This window comes from Bicyclus anynana, chromosome 2 (assembly GCF_947172395.1).
Source record: "Bicyclus anynana chromosome 2, ilBicAnyn1.1, whole genome shotgun sequence".
NCBI lineage: Eukaryota > Metazoa > Arthropoda > Insecta > Lepidoptera > Nymphalidae > Bicyclus > Bicyclus anynana.
The window spans coordinates 16,099,162-16,117,229 of NC_069084.1; the positions used below are offsets into that span (position 1 = coordinate 16,099,162).

The 18,068-nt window shown below is 40.8% G+C and overlaps 1 protein-coding gene across 2 annotated transcripts; it reads right to left on the reverse strand.

Moving 5' to 3' along the window:
• Positions 1–209: 209 nt before the first annotated feature.
• LOC112055471 (mediator of RNA polymerase II transcription subunit 25) lies at positions 210–18,007 on the reverse strand. 2 transcript variants are annotated; one of them, XM_052885783.1, is made up of 16 exons: positions 17,767–18,007; positions 16,804–16,962; positions 15,931–16,094; positions 15,139–15,293; positions 14,682–14,782; positions 13,708–13,885; positions 11,863–12,084; positions 10,618–10,815; positions 9,761–9,904; positions 9,204–9,294; positions 8,380–8,495; positions 7,464–7,682; positions 6,832–6,915; positions 5,215–5,331; positions 1,270–1,327; positions 210–323 (listed from the first exon to the last, which is right to left on the reverse strand). In XM_052885783.1, exons 1-15 carry the CDS (start codon positions 17,886–17,888, stop codon positions 1,289–1,291), a joined length of 2,109 nt encoding a protein of 702 aa, XP_052741743.1. In that variant the 5' UTR covers positions 17,889–18,007; the 3' UTR covers positions 210–323; positions 1,270–1,288. The 2 variants fall into 2 exon arrangements, with proteins under 2 accessions (XP_052741743.1, XP_052741741.1); XM_052885781.1 differs by lacking the exon at positions 1,270–1,327.
• Between the last annotated feature and the right edge of the window lie 61 nt (positions 18,008–18,068).

An 18,068-nucleotide genomic window follows, 5' to 3' on the forward strand; every position in this document is an offset into this window, starting at 1 on the left:
TGGTTTATGCTCAAAAGGGCAAGAATCCAGAGCAACTGAGGTATAGTGCTACATACTCTCTCTACAGCCACAAACTTTTCTGTACCCGAGGCCAAAACCGGAACCATCTTCACGGGGCGGTCGCCATTTTGCAAGACATAATTATTCGTCCTCGACACCCTCACCGGGCCAGATAAGTTTGTGGTACTTGTAAAGGTTAAATAAAACACTTGTTTATGGTATTTTTGTATATTTTTTTATATAAAATCATAATTTGATACGTCGTCGAACTGTTGCGACGACGTCGGGCGCACCGACCCGCTGGTTGGCCTGTACTGTGGTTGCTGCAAACATAAAATAATAATTATTAAAACATAATAATAATAATAGGTACCTACCACACAAGTTTCATATACGTTGGAGTTACAATATTATTATGTAAAATATTTTTTAAATTTTAAATAATTCAATTTTACGTTAATGAAATGACTGTGAGCGACAGACTCATGCAGAATAACTCTAAGGTATGTTACCGTGCTCTTATATTAAGTAAATTGTAACTATTAGCTCTTTGACAAAAAAAAAAGATAGGTTCAGCTATAGGTAAGTCTATGGGAGATGACAAGCAAGTGATCACTTCGTTATATACAGGATCAAGTGTCCAAATATGCATGAAATATGAGAAATTGCTAAATAATAAGTAAACCATTAGATTAAACACAAGTTTTAATTAGTTTGCGATTGCGATTTCAGAATCAGGGTACAATTTTGAGAATAGATTTTTTTTAATTTAGCCTCCAGGATACAGGCAAAGATCGTTGACCATACAGCCTGTTCAAATAAGTTATATTTATTATTTTTAGGTAAGTATAGTCACGTATAATATGCAGTATGCACAGTATTTGTTCACAATGCACTAGTAAAACTATTAAATAAATTTTATTCTCATAATTGAAACCTGTATCGAATACTGAAACGCTAAATTGACAGTAATACAATAATTCCTCAATTTTTATTAAAAATTTTGTTGACAAATACGAGTATGCATTCAAATAGGCTTTTTTTTTTAAAATAATAAACAACAATTATCATATATTTTTTAAATAGCAAATGGTTCGTTCATACAAGCACTACTAAACTAAACATTACATTTCAAAAGTGCTTGTTTGCAAGCCTCCTTGAAATAACAGAATTGAAATACTTGAATTTACATATCAAATTGTTGTCAGATATACTTATATTTAGCGTTTCAGTATAAAATTAGATGGTATTAGTGGAAGGAAGCATTACTTAGCGTGTCAATATCCGCTCACATGTGCGGCCGCCCGCCGCGCGCCGCCTGCTGTTGCTAGAACACGCCGTCAGTGTGAACACACCCCTAGCGCATACGTCACACCTCAACCTACACTTACTTCGCTTTACTATACTTCGGTTACTGTTCATATTTTATAGTATTGACGACCTTTTCAAGTAAACTATTTTTGTTTTATTTTTAATTTTTTTTGAACAGAATTAAATAAAACTTTAAATAAATTTGTTATATTTTTTTAATATTATATTATATTGTTGTTAATAAAATGGTATATATAGATATTTTTACTTTTGGAAGATGGTTTCAATTTGGTTCAAGTGGTATAGTATACAGACAGATACGTTTGTGGATACAGGAACAATGAAATTATTATCTGCCTATATAATTATATAGTAGTTGTGCTAGGCAACTGTTTTTGGATTTTCCATGATACACCTGCCCTATATCACTCTAAATAATTTTGTATGTGTTTCTTCTAGATCGCCGAAAATGGGAGATATTATCAATTAAAAAAAATAACAAAATGAAAATATTTATTTTGACATTTTGGTAAATGTTTTGTATTTATTGTGTATGTAAGTATTTCGTCTTTATTGTGACTTTAAGATAGTTATACCTAATATTCTTTATTCGTTAATTTAAACCAAAGTTTCGAGATAATTTAAACCAAAGATTTATATTTGGAATTCCATGATGCTCCACAAACATACATTTTATTATGTATTAGTATAAAAACCTTTACCTATAGATGATTTTAAGAACTAATGCTACCGAAGCAAGTAAGCTTTTACAGTTTGTATTAGTGAAGGCAGTGAGTGAGTGAAGTGTTTCACATTACGTGTTATGTGAGTTTGTATGCGCTAAGAGCATGATGATATAATGCCGGAAACAGTCTTGTATCGCGTCACGCGACGTCACGTCACGATACACGTGTCGAGATAAGTATACAAGAATTTACAGAATATACAACACCTAACTCAATGAATATATTGTTCAATAGAAGCAGAAGCGACTTTACGGAAGTTCAGAATAAAGAATAAATTATTATTTAACAATATATTTAATGGAGAATTTAAATTTCTTTGACCATACGATATTTTCGTAAATGTCGCTTTTTGGTTACTATGGATTGAAAAATATATACAGTCTAATTGAGAAACCTCCTCCTTTTTTTGAAGTCGGTTAAAAAGAGAGAGATATACAGGACAGGGTCGGGAGTATTTCCCATAACTCTAGGGTTATATTCTTTAAGGAAAAAGTTCTAAAATGAATATATTCGAAGCAAAAATATTCCTTTTGTAAAATGTCCCTTAACTCACATCCTTATATTATGCCCTAGCCAGACTTATTCATTGATAAATATCATGAAGTAGCTTACTAGTGAAGTGCGGAGTGCCAGTTGCAATGTCTCTTCAGATATCGACAGTCTTACGATTATGTATTTTAAAATACAAGGGTAGATAAAGGCGTGTGTTACATGAATAGTCGGAATCATTTGAATTACTTAGTATGAAAACATAAAAAGTTTTTTTTTAGTTAAAAAAAAAAGTTATGCATTCGGCTTCTATAAGTGGACTTGTCAACACCTTGATGTTATGGGTAATACTCCCGAGCACCCTGTATATCTTGGCATCTAAGGGCTGCTAATAATGTCATACTCGACATGTCTCTCGTGTCGTGACGTAGGTGCAGTTACAAGGGAGTCAGGCTCTAAAGCTGGAGTGAGAAAGCACTTTGATTAAATAGGTGCTAAAGAATAGCATTAAGATGAACACTCACAGAACATTTACAAAATTCCATCTGTGAATATTCGCTCAAGAGTACAGAGCATGCTCTAGATATTATTATTGAGTCTATTTTTAAAACTAATCTATGAAATCTTTAAGTTAAAAATAACTGAAAATTCACTATTGGAAGAACATGCTGTGTTTGATTATTAAGTAATTTTAATAGCAATCAAATAGTAAGGAATAGTGCCATATAGTATACACACAAGTAACAAGCAACGCGTGTCAAACAAACACACAAAATATATATATCTTTATTAATAAATCACATTACAGATTTAATATATTTTATTTTATGTAAATTAATGATTTTAAAAAATCTTTCAGCTTCCGTGGCCTGTTTTTGAAGTTTGAATTAAAATTTGCGTTTTTGCCCGCACGCGAGCGGCGTGTTACAAGTGTGTATATGGTCACAATTTATTAATAATGCATCATCTTGTTATGATGGATACGTTAGGCCGGTCGCACAATGATAATAAGACGCGAAAGAAACAATTTGTATTCGTCCACAATTTAAATATATAAAAGCATATTTGCTAACAATATACTAATATTCTGTATACATGTTGTTGATACAGTAAATACAATGTACAAGCGAATTGGAAGCAAACCTTGAAGTATATTTAATTAATTTAAAGTATGTATTTGTCACCGTTAAATTAAAAATTAAGAAACGCACTGGCCACCCCTCCGAAATTCTTTTTTTTTTCTTTGATTTCTTCATTTTTACTATTTTTATTATGCCCACTGTAATATTATTGTAACTCTATGGTATATACATCCTGATTGACAATTTAACGGTTTAACTTCGATAGATACCGAAAAATGACACGTTAAATTGTAATCAGTATGTTCAGTTCACAATATATCAACAGATTACAATATCACGAGTGAGATTCTAAACCAACGTATTTTACAATTTAACGGTAACATATATAAATAGCGCGAGCGACTTTTATGTCGCAGCACTTAACTGCCGCGATTAGTCAGTGTGTGACCAGCCTTAATATTATAATCAGTATTAAGTGTTATTAAAGAAGCCATGAAAATGGTGAATCTAGATGAAAATGATTACCAGTGTCTCGTTTTATTTACATTTTTTATATACAATAATTAGGGAAATAATAGAAATTAATCTAACAATTTCTCGACATTATAGACAAAAATGTCGGAAAAATGTGGGAAACGAGTAAAGTCGGGGAGTGTTGACATGTCGAAAATAAACTTGTAACCAGGGTGTAGTAACTACTCCTGTACTAGTGGACGCCTGCGACTCCGTCCGCGTGAAGTTCTGTTTCTTACAAATATCCTGGGAATCAAGGATTTTATCGGCATAAAAAGTAGTCTATTTTCTGCTGTAAGGTCCAATTTGTCTTTATACCAAATTTTATCGAAATCAGTTCAGTAGTTTAACCATAAAAAGGTACAGTCGGATGCAATTTTTATGACGTCTGAACGTGTGACCCTTCGCACAGTATAAAAAATTAAAAAAACAATAAACCCGCATTTCATTCATTATTTCAAACCCAATGCATAATGAACTATAAAAAAAAATGAATATAAAATGCCAACTATATATTATGCGGTGATAATGCGATTTTTTCCATTGCTCCAGTATATCTGGTACGCCTTTTGACAATTTGTCTTATAACAGTTGTATATAGGTGATATGATGTATATATTTTTGTAATGGTCATTTCTCGACCTTTCATTTGATACCCATATTTTAGAGTATTAAAAACCAACCTCAATTTTTTTATAAGAAAATTTATATAGCCCATGTCACTACTACAATTCTTATGATTTGACACTTCATATGTCAAACAAAATCCAGCCGTTTAGGCTGTTGAGCGTGCCAAAGAAATGGACATACATACACACAAAAATTTAATGATTTTTACCCGTCTGCGTCAGAAGGGTAAAAATCAATCACAGCGCGAGAGGTGAAGCCCTGCCACCACGCCCCTGTGTAACGGAGGACATTTAAAATCTTGTATTAATGTGCGCCTCTTATCGCACGATGTTCGGAATGGGAACGTCAAAAAGATTACATCCGACTATACCAGTCAGACAGACAGACAGACTTACTTTCGCATTAATAATATTAGGTATGGATGTGTGTGTGTGTGGGGGTACCTGCTGCAGCAAGTGTCGCAGGCCGGGGTTGGTGGGCATGAGCGGGCGCATGAGCCGCGGGCCGGCGCCGCGCAGCTGCTGCAACTGCTGCTGCAGCTGGTGCTTGCGCTGTTGCTCCTGCAGACAGCACACAGTTCTTAAACATCATCATCATTAACAACCTCAGACCAATTACAGAAGGACCTGTATCACACTCATCATCATCATCATCATCATATCAGCCGATGGACGTCCACTGCAGGACATAGGCCTTTTGTAAGGACTTCCAAACATCACGATACTGAGCCACCTGCATCCAGCGAATCCCTGCGACTCGCTTGATGTCGTCAGTCCATCTGGTGGGGGGTCGGCCAACACTGCGCTTACTAGTGCGGGGTCGCCATTCCAGTACTTTGGGACCCCAACGTCCATCGGCTCTTCGGACTATGTGCCCCGCCCATTGCCACTTCAGCTTCGCAACTCGTTGAGCTATGTCGGTGACTTTGGTTCTTCTGCGGATCTCCTCATTTCTGATTCGATCACGCAGAGATACTCCTAACATAGCTCGTTCCATTGCCCGCTGTGTGACTCTGAGCCTTCTTATGAGGCCCATAGTTAGCGACCAAGTCTCGGAACCATAGGTCATCACTGGCAACACTCATAGTCACGAACAAAATTGTCTATCATTTTCTGAGGAAAACGAGCTTACATTTTGTAGATATCTTATACTAAATTAGAAGTATTTGCCTGTTTTTTTACACTATTCAATTACACAGAAAGGTATTTTTACGGAGCTCTTTAACCGACGAACACGATTACAACTATTTAACATCGATTATATAGAGACAGTTTTTATAATCGCATTAGATCGTTGATCATATACTTTGACAGAAAAGTAACGTCTAGCGAGGCAGGTCCTATACAATAATTAGTCTGAGTTAAAAACAAATATTCGGCTTCTTTTACGAGCACAGAGGAAATTGTATGTCCCAATTTTATATGGAGCCTGGGCTTTTATTCCGAGGTCAAGTAAGCAGAACAAATTATTTTTATCTTAAAAGATCATAAAATATAGGGCTTCAAAGCTAAAATAAAAAAGTTTTTTGAACCCGCATTTTTTTTTAATTAATTATATAAAATGTAATTTTTACATTAGCTGACCACATTAATTAAGAATTTTTATCATGGCAAGATGCTCATAACTTGACAGATTGTCAACGATAATCGCGTTTGACTTGTGTTCTTTTTAACTTGTGTCATATTGACATTTGACAATATTACATAACATTGACAGCTTACACCAAATGAATTAATTTTTTTATTGTCTGTTTTGAACACTTTTACTGTATTGTCTATGTTTAATTTCTTTGTTTCTGAGTGAAACAAAAAAATATCTATCTAAAAAATACTATCTGCTTACAAGTTATAAATAATAATGGCCCATTTTGGGAATCAGAATGAGAGGGTTTAAGCTAATAGTCCACCACGCTGACCCAATGTGGATCAGCAGACTTACAACATGTAGAAAATTATCAGATATGCAGGTTTTTCTCACGATGTTTGCCTTAATAATAAAAAGTCCTGTTTATCAAGACACAAAGCTGCCTCCTGCAGTCACACAAACTCGCAGCGACTCACCTCGAGCTGCTTATAGTGCTGCTCCTGCTGCTGCGCGGCGTGCAGGTGAGACATGATGTCCATCTGCGACTTGAACTGCGCCTCCTGCAGTCACACAAACTTGTAATTAAACCGTATAATATCCACTGAACTCAGATAAAGTGAGGCAAGATATAGTTTAGCTCTGTCAGTAGCTTGACTCTTTCGAACTATACAGGGCAGTATTTCTTTTTCTTAACATAAAGATTCCAATTGAAAATTGAAGAAAGAATTGAGGACCTCGTCTTTTTTTGAAGTTGGGAAAAATAACAAACAAAGCGCCATCTATGAGCCTCAGGCATAACTGCTTCGCAGTCTGCGCGAGGCCGCTCGGATTGATACATATGACAACCCTTAAGGCCAAAAGGCTTCAACCCCGAAATAAGAATGCCTCGAGGCCCCATGCCCGTTTTACGGGAGGAGATGACCAACATAACATCATCAATGAAGTGTATAAAAAGGGATTGTTTCAAAATTCTCTAAGAACGCCATCTACTGATGGTTTTAAATAACAAATACTGTGTCACATGCCTGTAGGTGGCAGCACAAATCGCCCGATTACAAATCGTAACTCCTCCTCCTCCTTCAAAAACATTTTACTTTTAATGAAATACCTGCTGGTGCGCCGCCTCCAAGGTCTGCTGTAGATGCTGTATCTTCTCAAGGTTCTGCTGCCTGGCCGCTTCCAATCCATCCAGCGGCACACCACGGGGACCTTTCCCCCCAACTTGCCCCACTTGGCCGACCTGGTTGACTTGACCGACTTGGTTCACTTGCCCCACTTGGCCTACTTGGTTGACTTGGCCACCCATACCTCCGCTCATCATCATACCCTGTGAAGTAAGCATTTTATTTGTTTTATAAGAGACTCAGTTTCCATAATATAAAGTCGGACCCAAAAATTATTCAAACGATACAAAGCTGAAAATAGGCCAATAATAAGAGATCTGGTGAGGCAAATTTTCATAAAAATCTTATGTTGGCCAAATCAGCTAAATTATTTGTCAAAGGAGGAAACTTGATTGGATCCGTTTGATATCGAATTCATAGCATTATCTGTGTCAAACTGACAGTTTTTCTATGGGTTTGACACATTTTGTCAAATCTCTAGGAAAACTGTCAGTTTATAATTTCACTTAGTAGGATAAGGAGATTAGACTCTCCGCATATTAGTACTCTCCTTCGCATACGTGACTAGATTCGCCAGATCCCTGCGCAATAATAAAACATAATTGTCTATGTTATGTCTATGTTTATGATGTATCCTTTTTGGTATATATTAGACAGAGAACGGTCGGAGAGGTGTGGAGCAACTTTTTGACATCGACAATATAGTAACTTTTAAAACATTCTGTGAATTTTGACATATAAAAAAAGGAAATTCGCGTCTTGCTGAATATCCTTAACTTAAACACTAAATATCAAATCGCCTTGTCTTGTTTCTTTACGGAGTAAACACATAAGTTGACTCTTTGAACTCTGAACTGTCTTTTGTCTCTGTCTACCACGTAAAACTATATTAATACTAACCTGTGGATGTTGCTGCTGCTGTTGCTGATTGGACATGTTGGGGACGGAGAGCGCGCCGCCCAGTCCTTGCCCGAGCCCTAGCCCAGAAGGCATACCGCCCGCACCCATTCCGCTACCTACAACACAATTGAATACCACAGAGTAAAGTATTTTCGGAGGTTTGGAGGTTGCGTTATGGAGATATTTCTTGGAATTTCCACTCTTAAGGTCCGCCGCACAATAATATTGTTAATAATCTAGAGTAAGGTCTCTTGAGTAATATCTTCTAAGAATACGACTTAAGAAGCACGGATTGCCGTAGTACAATTTGCGCCATAGATGGTAATGGTAAGGCAACTTTATAACCTTGCTTTATTGACAATATTATTCCATATACGAGGAATCTTAGGGAAATCATTCAATAGTATTGTGTTTCGGATTCTCGAAATTTCTCGAATCTTGACTGCAGTAAACTATCATTTTCAGTCAACGGACGTCCACTACCGGACACAGGCTTCTTGTAAGGCATTCCGAACAACACTTTGAGTGAATCGCCGAGTGATTGAGATGCCGCAAGTATCAGCTGCCGCATGTGTCATACATCCACCTAGTTAACCAACATTATTCTATCTAGGTTATCTATATATAGTTGTTATACCTATATATTCTTAGCATTCCATGAATTCGCTGTTCTGGTGCCGGGTTCATCGCGTGGCAGAGAAAAACTCCGAGCAAGGTTAAGGAATTCCTAGACAATCGATTAACACTTCCTTTCTTCGCTCGTATTGTTGTCCATGCGAAGATCCTACTAGAGCAGCTTTGGATACCCGTATGCCAAAGATTACCTGTCATGGAGGCGTTAGGCATGTTAGGAGGTATCCCGGGCGCGGCGCCACCGGGAGTGAGCAGTTTGCTCTGCTTTTGTTGCTGGATCACCTGTCAACCCAGTAATTAATTAAATGGAAACAACCGTTACTTTATAAATTCATTCATTTTGCTATAAATGTGACCGACGGTTCTAAATGGCAACACTATGAAGGATCGCCAAAAAACAGTCCGCCTACGTTTTACTCTGAAACCGGAACTTTTTCAGTAGGGTTAAGAAGCGTCAACGACATATCACGAGAGAGATACACTGTCGACTAATTGCGTCGGAATCGATAATATGGCTGTCTCTTTTGTCCTAACGCAACAAACAAAATCGATATGTTCAATTCCATCTTCGATTCTGATTATTATTATTGATACATCAAAACAAAAAATCCTCGCAAGATTTAGAGAAATACATTAAAACATTTAATAATTAGCACCTCAACTGCAGCTAGATCATCCAGAAATTAACCATACATATACCCTGGATCAGAACATACAAACTGACAAAATAATCAATAGATAATTTTACCTTTCGTAATCTGTCGACGAATGTGGCCTGGTTGTTGGGTATGAAGCCGAGATAGGCCTTCTTGTCCGACGTGTACAGTAGGATCAGTACTTTGATGTCGCACTGTGGAGGCGAAGACATCGGAGAGAAATGCACGCACCCAGCCTGCAAAAAGAAGCTCGGTCAAATATGACCTTAAAGCGATCATTGTTAAATACTAATTTAAAATATAGTCCAATATTGCGGGATAAAATTACGACCCAATTTGGTTAGGTAGGGAGAACAACACGAGCGGAGAAGGAAAGTGTTGATCGATCGTCAAGGAATTCCTTAACCCTACATCCAGTAGTCAAAAGTCCTGGACTTTGCTTGGACCTTTCTACCACGTGATGGACCCGGCACCTGCACGGTGAATCCAACGAATGCTTAAATATTTGTCTCATATATTTTTTTGAAGCGGGTTAATTAAATATTTGCTAAATTTCCTGTTATCTGTATGTAACAAAAAAATTCGTAGACTAAGAAAGGAATAGAGACACTGATCCGTCGCATTTTCTCAAAAAGTCTATAAACAGGCTGTAGTGTTCTCTCGGGCCCGGGGCGGGACGCGACTTCTGCTCGTGGTTTCTTCCGCCTAACGTGAACACTTTCAGGGTCTTGGGTCGACGTTTTTTACCCAAGGTAGTAATTTCAAAACACCTTCGCAGGGTTAAGTCTGTGGAAAGTCGAGCGAGGGTGTTCGTGGATTGAACCACAATGGCTAAAGTGGGAAAGGGTTTGGTACCCGGTGTCTAGTGCTATTAGGACAATGTTGGTTAATGGGTTGTTGCATTATTTATTATTAAAAAAACAAAAAGAGTCCAAGTGTGTGTACTCACAAATCCGCTGACCATGACCTTGGTGAGCGCGTCGAGCGCCTCGTTCTGCTGCAGGTGGAACAGCACGGACTTGCTGTCCTTGAGGTACTGCCCGCCGATGTTGCTGATGAGCTGCTTGGGCATGAGCTGCATCAGCAGCTTGGTGGGCCACGTGTCCACCTTCAGCTCCGGCTCCACATCCTTCGAGTTTGCTGACACCTACACCAACATAATGCATAATAGGGTACCTACTTCAAACAAAACTAATATAAACAATATAAAATTTGAATAGTACATGGAATAAGGGTTTTAATATAATTATTAACAACCCATAATATTCGACTCAATGTTGAGCATGAGCCTCCTCTCAGAATTTAATTTCGTAAAATGCACATTAAGTCAGCCATTGACGTTCAATTATTCTCACGTTTCTGCAGCGCATCATGCCCGCAGCGACCAATACACGATCAGTTATAGTCGCGGGTGCTGCAGAAACATGAGAATAATTGAATGTCAATGGCGTGCATAACGAAAAAGTTAGACGAGTATGTTGGACCGGATTCAAACCTACGCCCTCATAATCGAAGGCAAAGGTCACGTTCAAGGCTCTGAAATATACGAACTTTAAATGAAAAAAATGAAAAAATGAAAAAAAAAATGAAAAAAATCTTTATTCGTCAACTAAGTCTTACAAACAAGTAGCAAGGGCCCCTGTACTAGGTGGAAAACCCGTATTACTGGGTGCCCCGCTCATTCACCACACAGAACAACCGTAGTTAACAAATAACAGAATTATAAATTATAATATATTTAGTGTGTGTGTATGTGCGTGTGTGTGTGTTTGTGTGTGTGTGTGTGTGTGTGTGTGTGTGTGTGTGTGTGTGTGTGTGTGTGTGTGTGTGTGTGTGTGTGAGTGTATGTGCGTGTGTGTATTATCAGTTTGTGTTTTATTTAAAATAATTGCGTCCGTATTTAAGAAAAGTTATCTTTAAGTAAAAGTTCAGTTTGTTCATAGTCTAGGGCCAGCAAGGTATCAGTTACCACCCGTTTCAATTTATTATGAGTCAAAGCATTAATTTTGTGACTTTTATTAAATTTGTTGTAGAGAAATGAAGATTGGTAACCATATTGCTTTCTTATAAATTTAGTTCTGCTTCGTGTATATTGGCAAACTTTAATAAAAATAATGGAAGATTACTTTAGAAACTAAAGTTGAAAATTGGTTGTTGAAGTTTATTTAATTTATTAAGTAAAATTTTATGTTACCTGACACGGCAGATGTTTGGTGACCTTCTGCTGGTCGCCCGGCGTCTTGCCCTTCTCCATCCACTCGAGCACGCCGCTCCAGATGTACGTGCGCTGCATGGCGGGCACGACGCCCACGGGCACCGGCGCGCCCGCGCCCACGCCCACGCCCACGCCGCCCGGGGGCGCGCCCACGACCGCGCTCGACGGACCCGGCTGCATTTGCATACGCTGCAAGTTTGCCTGCACAAATAAAACGTAATTATTTGTACTTTTTTTCCTGATGGTATGTGATCATGCAATCTACGATGGAAGCGGGCTAACTTGTTAGGAGGATGAAACTCCACACACACCCCTTTCGGTTTTACACAATATCGTACCGGTACCGAGACTCGCTGTCCGTCCGTCAGTCTGTCACCAGGGTGTATCTCATAAAACGTAACAGTTAGACACAGATAATGTATTTCAGAAAATAAAATAAATAAAATAAAAATAATCTTAGGGCTACCATACTACTGTTATGATTTTTATGCTGTTTTTTATTGATAATGGTACCGAACACTTCGTGCGCTTGCACTTGCAACTCGAGTGGATTATTTAGTTTAGTTTGAAAACAAGTCGCCGCGCGGGCTGAGTGTGTCGCGCTACCTGCGTGGGCGGCGGCGGGTAGGACGACTGCGCCAGCTGCGTGAGCAGCGCGGAGTTGGCGTAGGCGGGCGTGCGCGGCGCGCGGGCTGAGTGTGTCGCGCTACCTGCGTGGGCGGCGGCGGGTAGGACGACTGCGCCAGCTGCGTGAGCAGCGCGGAGTTGGCGTAGGCGGGCGTGCGCGGCGCGCGGGCTGAGTGTGTCGCGCTACCTGCGTGGGCGGCGGCGGGTAGGACTGCTGCGCCAGCTGCGTGAGCAGCGCGGAGTTGGCGTAGGCGGGCGTGCGCGGGCTGTGTGTGTCGCGCTACCTGCGTGGGCGGCGGCGGGTAGGACGACTGCGCCAGCTGCGTGAGCAGCGCGGAGTTGGCGTAGGCGGGCGTGCGCGGCGCGCGGGCTGAGTGTGTCGCGCTACCTGCGTGGGCGGCGGCGGGTAGGACTGCTGCGCCAGCTGCGTGAGCAGCGCGGAGTTGGCGTAGGCGGGCGTGCGCGGGCTGTGTGTGTCGCGCTACCTGCGTGGGCGGCGGCGGGTAGGACGACTGCGCCAGCTGCGTGAGCAGCGCGGAGTTGGCGTAGGCGGGCGTGCGCGGCGCGCGGGCTGAGTGTGTCGCGCTACCTGCGTGGGCGGCGGCGGGTAGGACGGCTGCGCCAGCTGCGTGAGCAGCGCGGAGTTGGCGTAGGCGGGCGCGCGCGGCGCGCGGGCTGAGTGTGTTGCGCTACCTGCGTGGACGGCGGCGGGTAGGACGGCTGCGCCAGCTGCGTGAGCAGCGCGGAGTTGGCGTAGGCGGGCGTGCGCGGGCTGTGTGTGTCGCGCTACCTGCGTGGGCGGCGGCGGGTAGGACGGCTGCGCCAGCTGCGTGAGCAGCGCGGAGTTGGCGTAGGCGGGCGTGCGCGGCGCGCGGGCTGAGTGTGTCGCGCTACCTGCGTGGGCGGCGGCGGGTAGGACGGCTACGCCAGCTGCGTGAGCAGCGCGGAGTTGGCGTAGGCGGGCGTGCGCGGCGCGCGGGCTGAGTGTGTCGCGCTACCTGCGTGGGCGGCGGCGGGTAGGACGGCTGCGCCAGCTGCGTGAGCAGCGCGGAGTTGGCGTAGGCGGGCGTGCGCGGCGCGCGGGCTGAGTGTGTCGCGCTACCTGCGTGGGCGGCGGCGGGTAGGACGGCTACGCCAGCTGCGTGAGCAGCGCGGAGTTGGCGTAGGCGGGCGCGCGGGCTGAGTGTGTCGCGCTACCTGCGTGGGCGGCGGCGGGTAGGACGGCTGCGCCAGCTGCGTGAGCAGCGCGGAGTTGGCGTAGGCGGGCGCGCGCGGCGGCGCGAGCCAGTTGCCGCGCGGGCCGACGGCGGCGCGCGGGCTGAACTGCACGGGCGGCACGCGCGCCTGCGGCACCGCGCTGCGCACCGGCGGCTGGCTGCGACACAGAGCTACAGTTAGGGTGGCCACACATGGCCAGATCAACATACATGGACCGCATTTGCAGTCAGAGTCAACATCTTGAAGTATTGATAACTAGACAAATATATTAGCATTTTATAACCATCGCATAGCAGAGAGAAAAACTCCGAGCAGGTTCCCGAACTTGTGACTGATAAGTGCAGGGCTAAAAATGTCCTTGACAGTTAACTAACACACCCTTTCTCCGCTCGTGTTGTTCTCTCTGCTTAGCCAAATTTGGTATGATCCTACCAGTAGGATTAATAGTGGAATGCAATGATATTAAATACTGTAAATGTATTACTAGCGCATGAAAAATAAGGCGCTCAAAAGAGGAAATTTATAGTCAACTCAATGTTAGTTGTGGTCAGCAATGAACGTTATTTGAACAAATAATACTTAAATATCGTCTACGAATCGAGTGTTCAGGAAGTGTAAAAACTATATATACATAAAAATATACTGGAATTAAAGATACAATGGGGATGATGACTAGGTTTGAATATATTGATTTTTATGATACATTCGGGTAAATAGGGTCAATGTTAACTAATTTATACATAAAAAGCAAATATTGTCTGGATATTTGCAAAATAATAATAATACAATTTAAAAAAGTGTCATCATTCCTATTGTGCATGTGTGCGCACAGTGTAGTAGCCTATTATTCGGATCACTTTTGCGGTGATTTTGTAGGGACGTAACCGATCTGTAGTATAAAATTATCATTCAATTCACTAGATCCTTGGATAGATAAAGTATTAAAAACATACCCGTAGACATCTGTCTGTATGTCAGGCACGGGAGGCGGCGCTGGACTCGGCGGTCGCTCTTTCAGGTTGTAACCTCGCAGTAGAACCAAATGACGGGGGTCCTGATTGACAATAGTAACATGAAAGTAGTCATAAAGACTGCTGAAGGAAGGAATTGGTCATTAGTGCCAATGTCGATCTGAAAACCTTAAAATTACAATCCGATCAAAATCGTTTTCTGAAAACAGAAGATTTAAGAACCTCAGGAATTCCACATTTTCTTTTTCATTTAACATAAAATAAGAATTTGACATAACTTACTTTCAGACAAACCACTTATCAGAAGGTGGCCGTTACGATTGTTTTTTCTTTTTAATAAAAACATCTGCGTCTATAGGAGTGTGCTTCTAGGCAGTCAATAATCCAATAATTCATTTTCTGTAGTGTGGGGAAAAATGATCAATGAAACGCCACAAACCTTGGCATAATTCCTCTGTTGTGCCGCGTGCAGCTCACCACCGGCATGTTCGTACAGCGCCAGCAGCGCGGGCAGCTTCTTAGCCGCCGCCACCGACAGCTGCGCGCCCCGCTCGCCCACCAGCCTCGCAGCTTGCTCCACAGTGGACGGCGCACCTACGGAGAGTATGCGTCCACGGGGTTTTTGACTACTGTAAGTAGATTCCTTCTCCAGGAATCAGGGTAGCAAGTGCAGTTTTGCAATTATGAAGTGCACACCTCTGCCTATGGACATAAAGAGGACATAGTCCAATTGTAAGACATCATAGGCCTTCTTCTCCTTGGTGAAGAAGAAGGCATATGTGATCTTTGAGTTTGTCTTCAATTAGACTGTTTCCAATATATTGGGATTGTTACTTAATAATTTACCCTTCCAATGGTTGCTGCCAGGCAGCAGTTTCTTAGATGTGATGTTGTACCTCTAGGTAATAATTTCTAATGTAAGGTAATGTTTTACCTCCTTTTGGTGATAGGTGGTCATCAGATGAACCAACTTATATTAAGGTTTCTGCACCTTTATTCATGTTCTACACATACTGAATAGATTTAATGAAGAATGTTTTAATATAACTTTAGTTTTATTAAATAAATGAACAAAATCAGGTCTAGACAAAAATTAAATGGGGTAAATGAAATTTACGATTGTATAAAATTAATTGCAAGCCCCAATAAAATGACAAACTCTTGGTGATTTAAAGAAACAGGTATGAGGCATTGATTTTTAATGGTAAAAATATAATTTTATACAGCAAACCTGGTGGCACCAATCCCCCAGCGTATGCAGAGTAGGGCGGAGAACAGCACAGCAGTATCACATGCAGCGGGATGTCTGATCTGCCCAACTCCTCCAAACATGCTAGAGCTGCTGTCAGCGCCTCAGTTACACAGGCTCTATTTTCTGCATGACCACCTATATACCTAGAGATAATATTGCAATCTATACTATACTAATAAAAATCTATGTGAATGGATATACCGCCATTTGTCGGTCGCTAGAACCTCGTCAGTCCATCTACAGGGTGCACCATGACCAGGTGAGGTTGGCAGTTGGGTAGACTGACTGGTACTAGCCTCCCCCTTACACCCCATGATAATGATGATGAAATCCAGAGAGATATTACCCTTTGCGACCTCACAAATTTTATTTTTGAATGTCATTTGCTATAATTTATCCCCACATTCCCACTTGATTTTTTGACATATTTCATGGGATATCATGAAGAGTCATGCCACCATTGCCTTGTCATTTAGCTTTATGACCCTTCATAAGAGACCCTTAAAATTTGATCTTTAACAGTATTTTTAAGGGATTGCCACAATGTTATGTGACTGGTGACATTATCTATACTAATATTATTAAGAGATAAATTTTGTGGTATTATAGGAGGTAATCTCTGGATCTACTGAACCAATTTTGTAAATTATTTTACCACTGGAAAGCCACATTATTTGTGAATGTAATAGTGTATATATCATCCCCATATTTTCACAGAAATAGGAACAACATAGGCTGTTGGCTAGTTACTCTTATTATGCTGATGAAAGTATTGTAAATTTAAACTTTTTAGTTACATTAATATAGGTACATACTACTGGTAATTGGTATTTTTGTTTTTTAAATACATACTGTATTTTGTCAACTGTCTCAACAACTGCCTGTGGGCATGTGAAGGGTCCAAAGGTAGAGACAGGCAGGCCGGGGTGGCAGTCTGCCGCCTGGTATGCAACTATGCCATACACTGAGCCACTGCCAACTCCTTCCTCTAGTGCACCACCATGGAAATATCTGTAATATAAAGATATTTTTCACTAACAAATCATAAATCTTCATCTAAAGTAGTTTATTGTTCATCTAGAAGAGATAAAAGAAATACTTGGTAGCAATAAGTAATGGAGCATACATTTAATAAGTGGCAATGAACATAGAGCCGTGATAGCTAAGTGGATATGATCTCTGCCTCAGATTCCGGAGGGTGTGGGTTTGAATCCGGTCCGGGGCATGCACCTCAAACTTTTAAGTTGTGTGCATTTACAGAAATAAAATATCATGTGTCTCAAGCGGTGAAGGTAAAACATCGTGAGAAAACTTGCATACCAATGAATTTTCTAGATTCTTTGCATATATGAAGTCTGCCAATCAGCATTGAGCCAGCGTGGTGGACTATTGGCCTAACCCATCTCATTTTGAGAGACAGCAGTGATCCGAATATGGTTTAATAATGATAATGATGAATGAACATAGGTGCTGGAACGGCGATCCCGCATCTGAGCAACACTTTTCAGGGTATGCTAGACATTCCACATTTCAAAGTATGTTTTATACTTATGTGCTGCATTTTCATATACTTTAGACTGAAATAAATACAAGGTGCTTGGCTTTAGGAATAAGCATGGTTAGTGTTTCCCTGGAAGAGTCTGTCAAAGCTGGACTACAACTAAAATCACAGATATGAAAAAAAGGAAGGAATAAGGTGAAAAGAAGGAACTGAAGGAAGACAAAAATTGAGGAACATCTCATTTTGTCTTCTGAATCTCTAAGAAGAATATAAAGGGGAACTTCGTGTAGAATATAATACATTTTATTACTTACTCGAGTGTAGGTACGATATAATTTGTTTTCAGTTCATTTATGTAGGCGCTATTGGCAGATGTAGCTTCAATGACAAAAATCACTTCTGCTTGTGTAGGTGAGTCCGGCGCGTTCACCACCATTGTTATAACTTATTATCTAACATTAAGTTAAAACATATTTTACAAAATGTAAATAAACATTATTAATTTTTATTTCACAAACATACACCTCTTGACTCTTGTTCTATTTCTTTCACAGTCATTTGTCAATGTCAATTTGACATTCAAGAAATACGAAATATATGGTTCGAAAACTCGCGG

Excerpts from the sequence above, each read along its gene's own strand:
- LOC112055471 (XM_052885781.1), bottom strand. The coding sequence starts at position 17,888 with ATGGTGGTGAACGCGCCGGACTCACCTACACAAGCAGAAGTGATTTTT. Across the intron at positions 12,085-13,707 it reads ACCCGCCGCCGCCCACGCAG|GCAAACTTGCAGCGTATGCA; the intron begins GTAGCGCGACAC and ends TTATTTGTGCAG. Across the intron at positions 9,905-10,617 it reads AGGTCATGGTCAGCGGATTT|GCTGGGTGCGTGCATTTCTC; the intron begins GTGAGTACACAC and ends TTCTTTTTGCAG.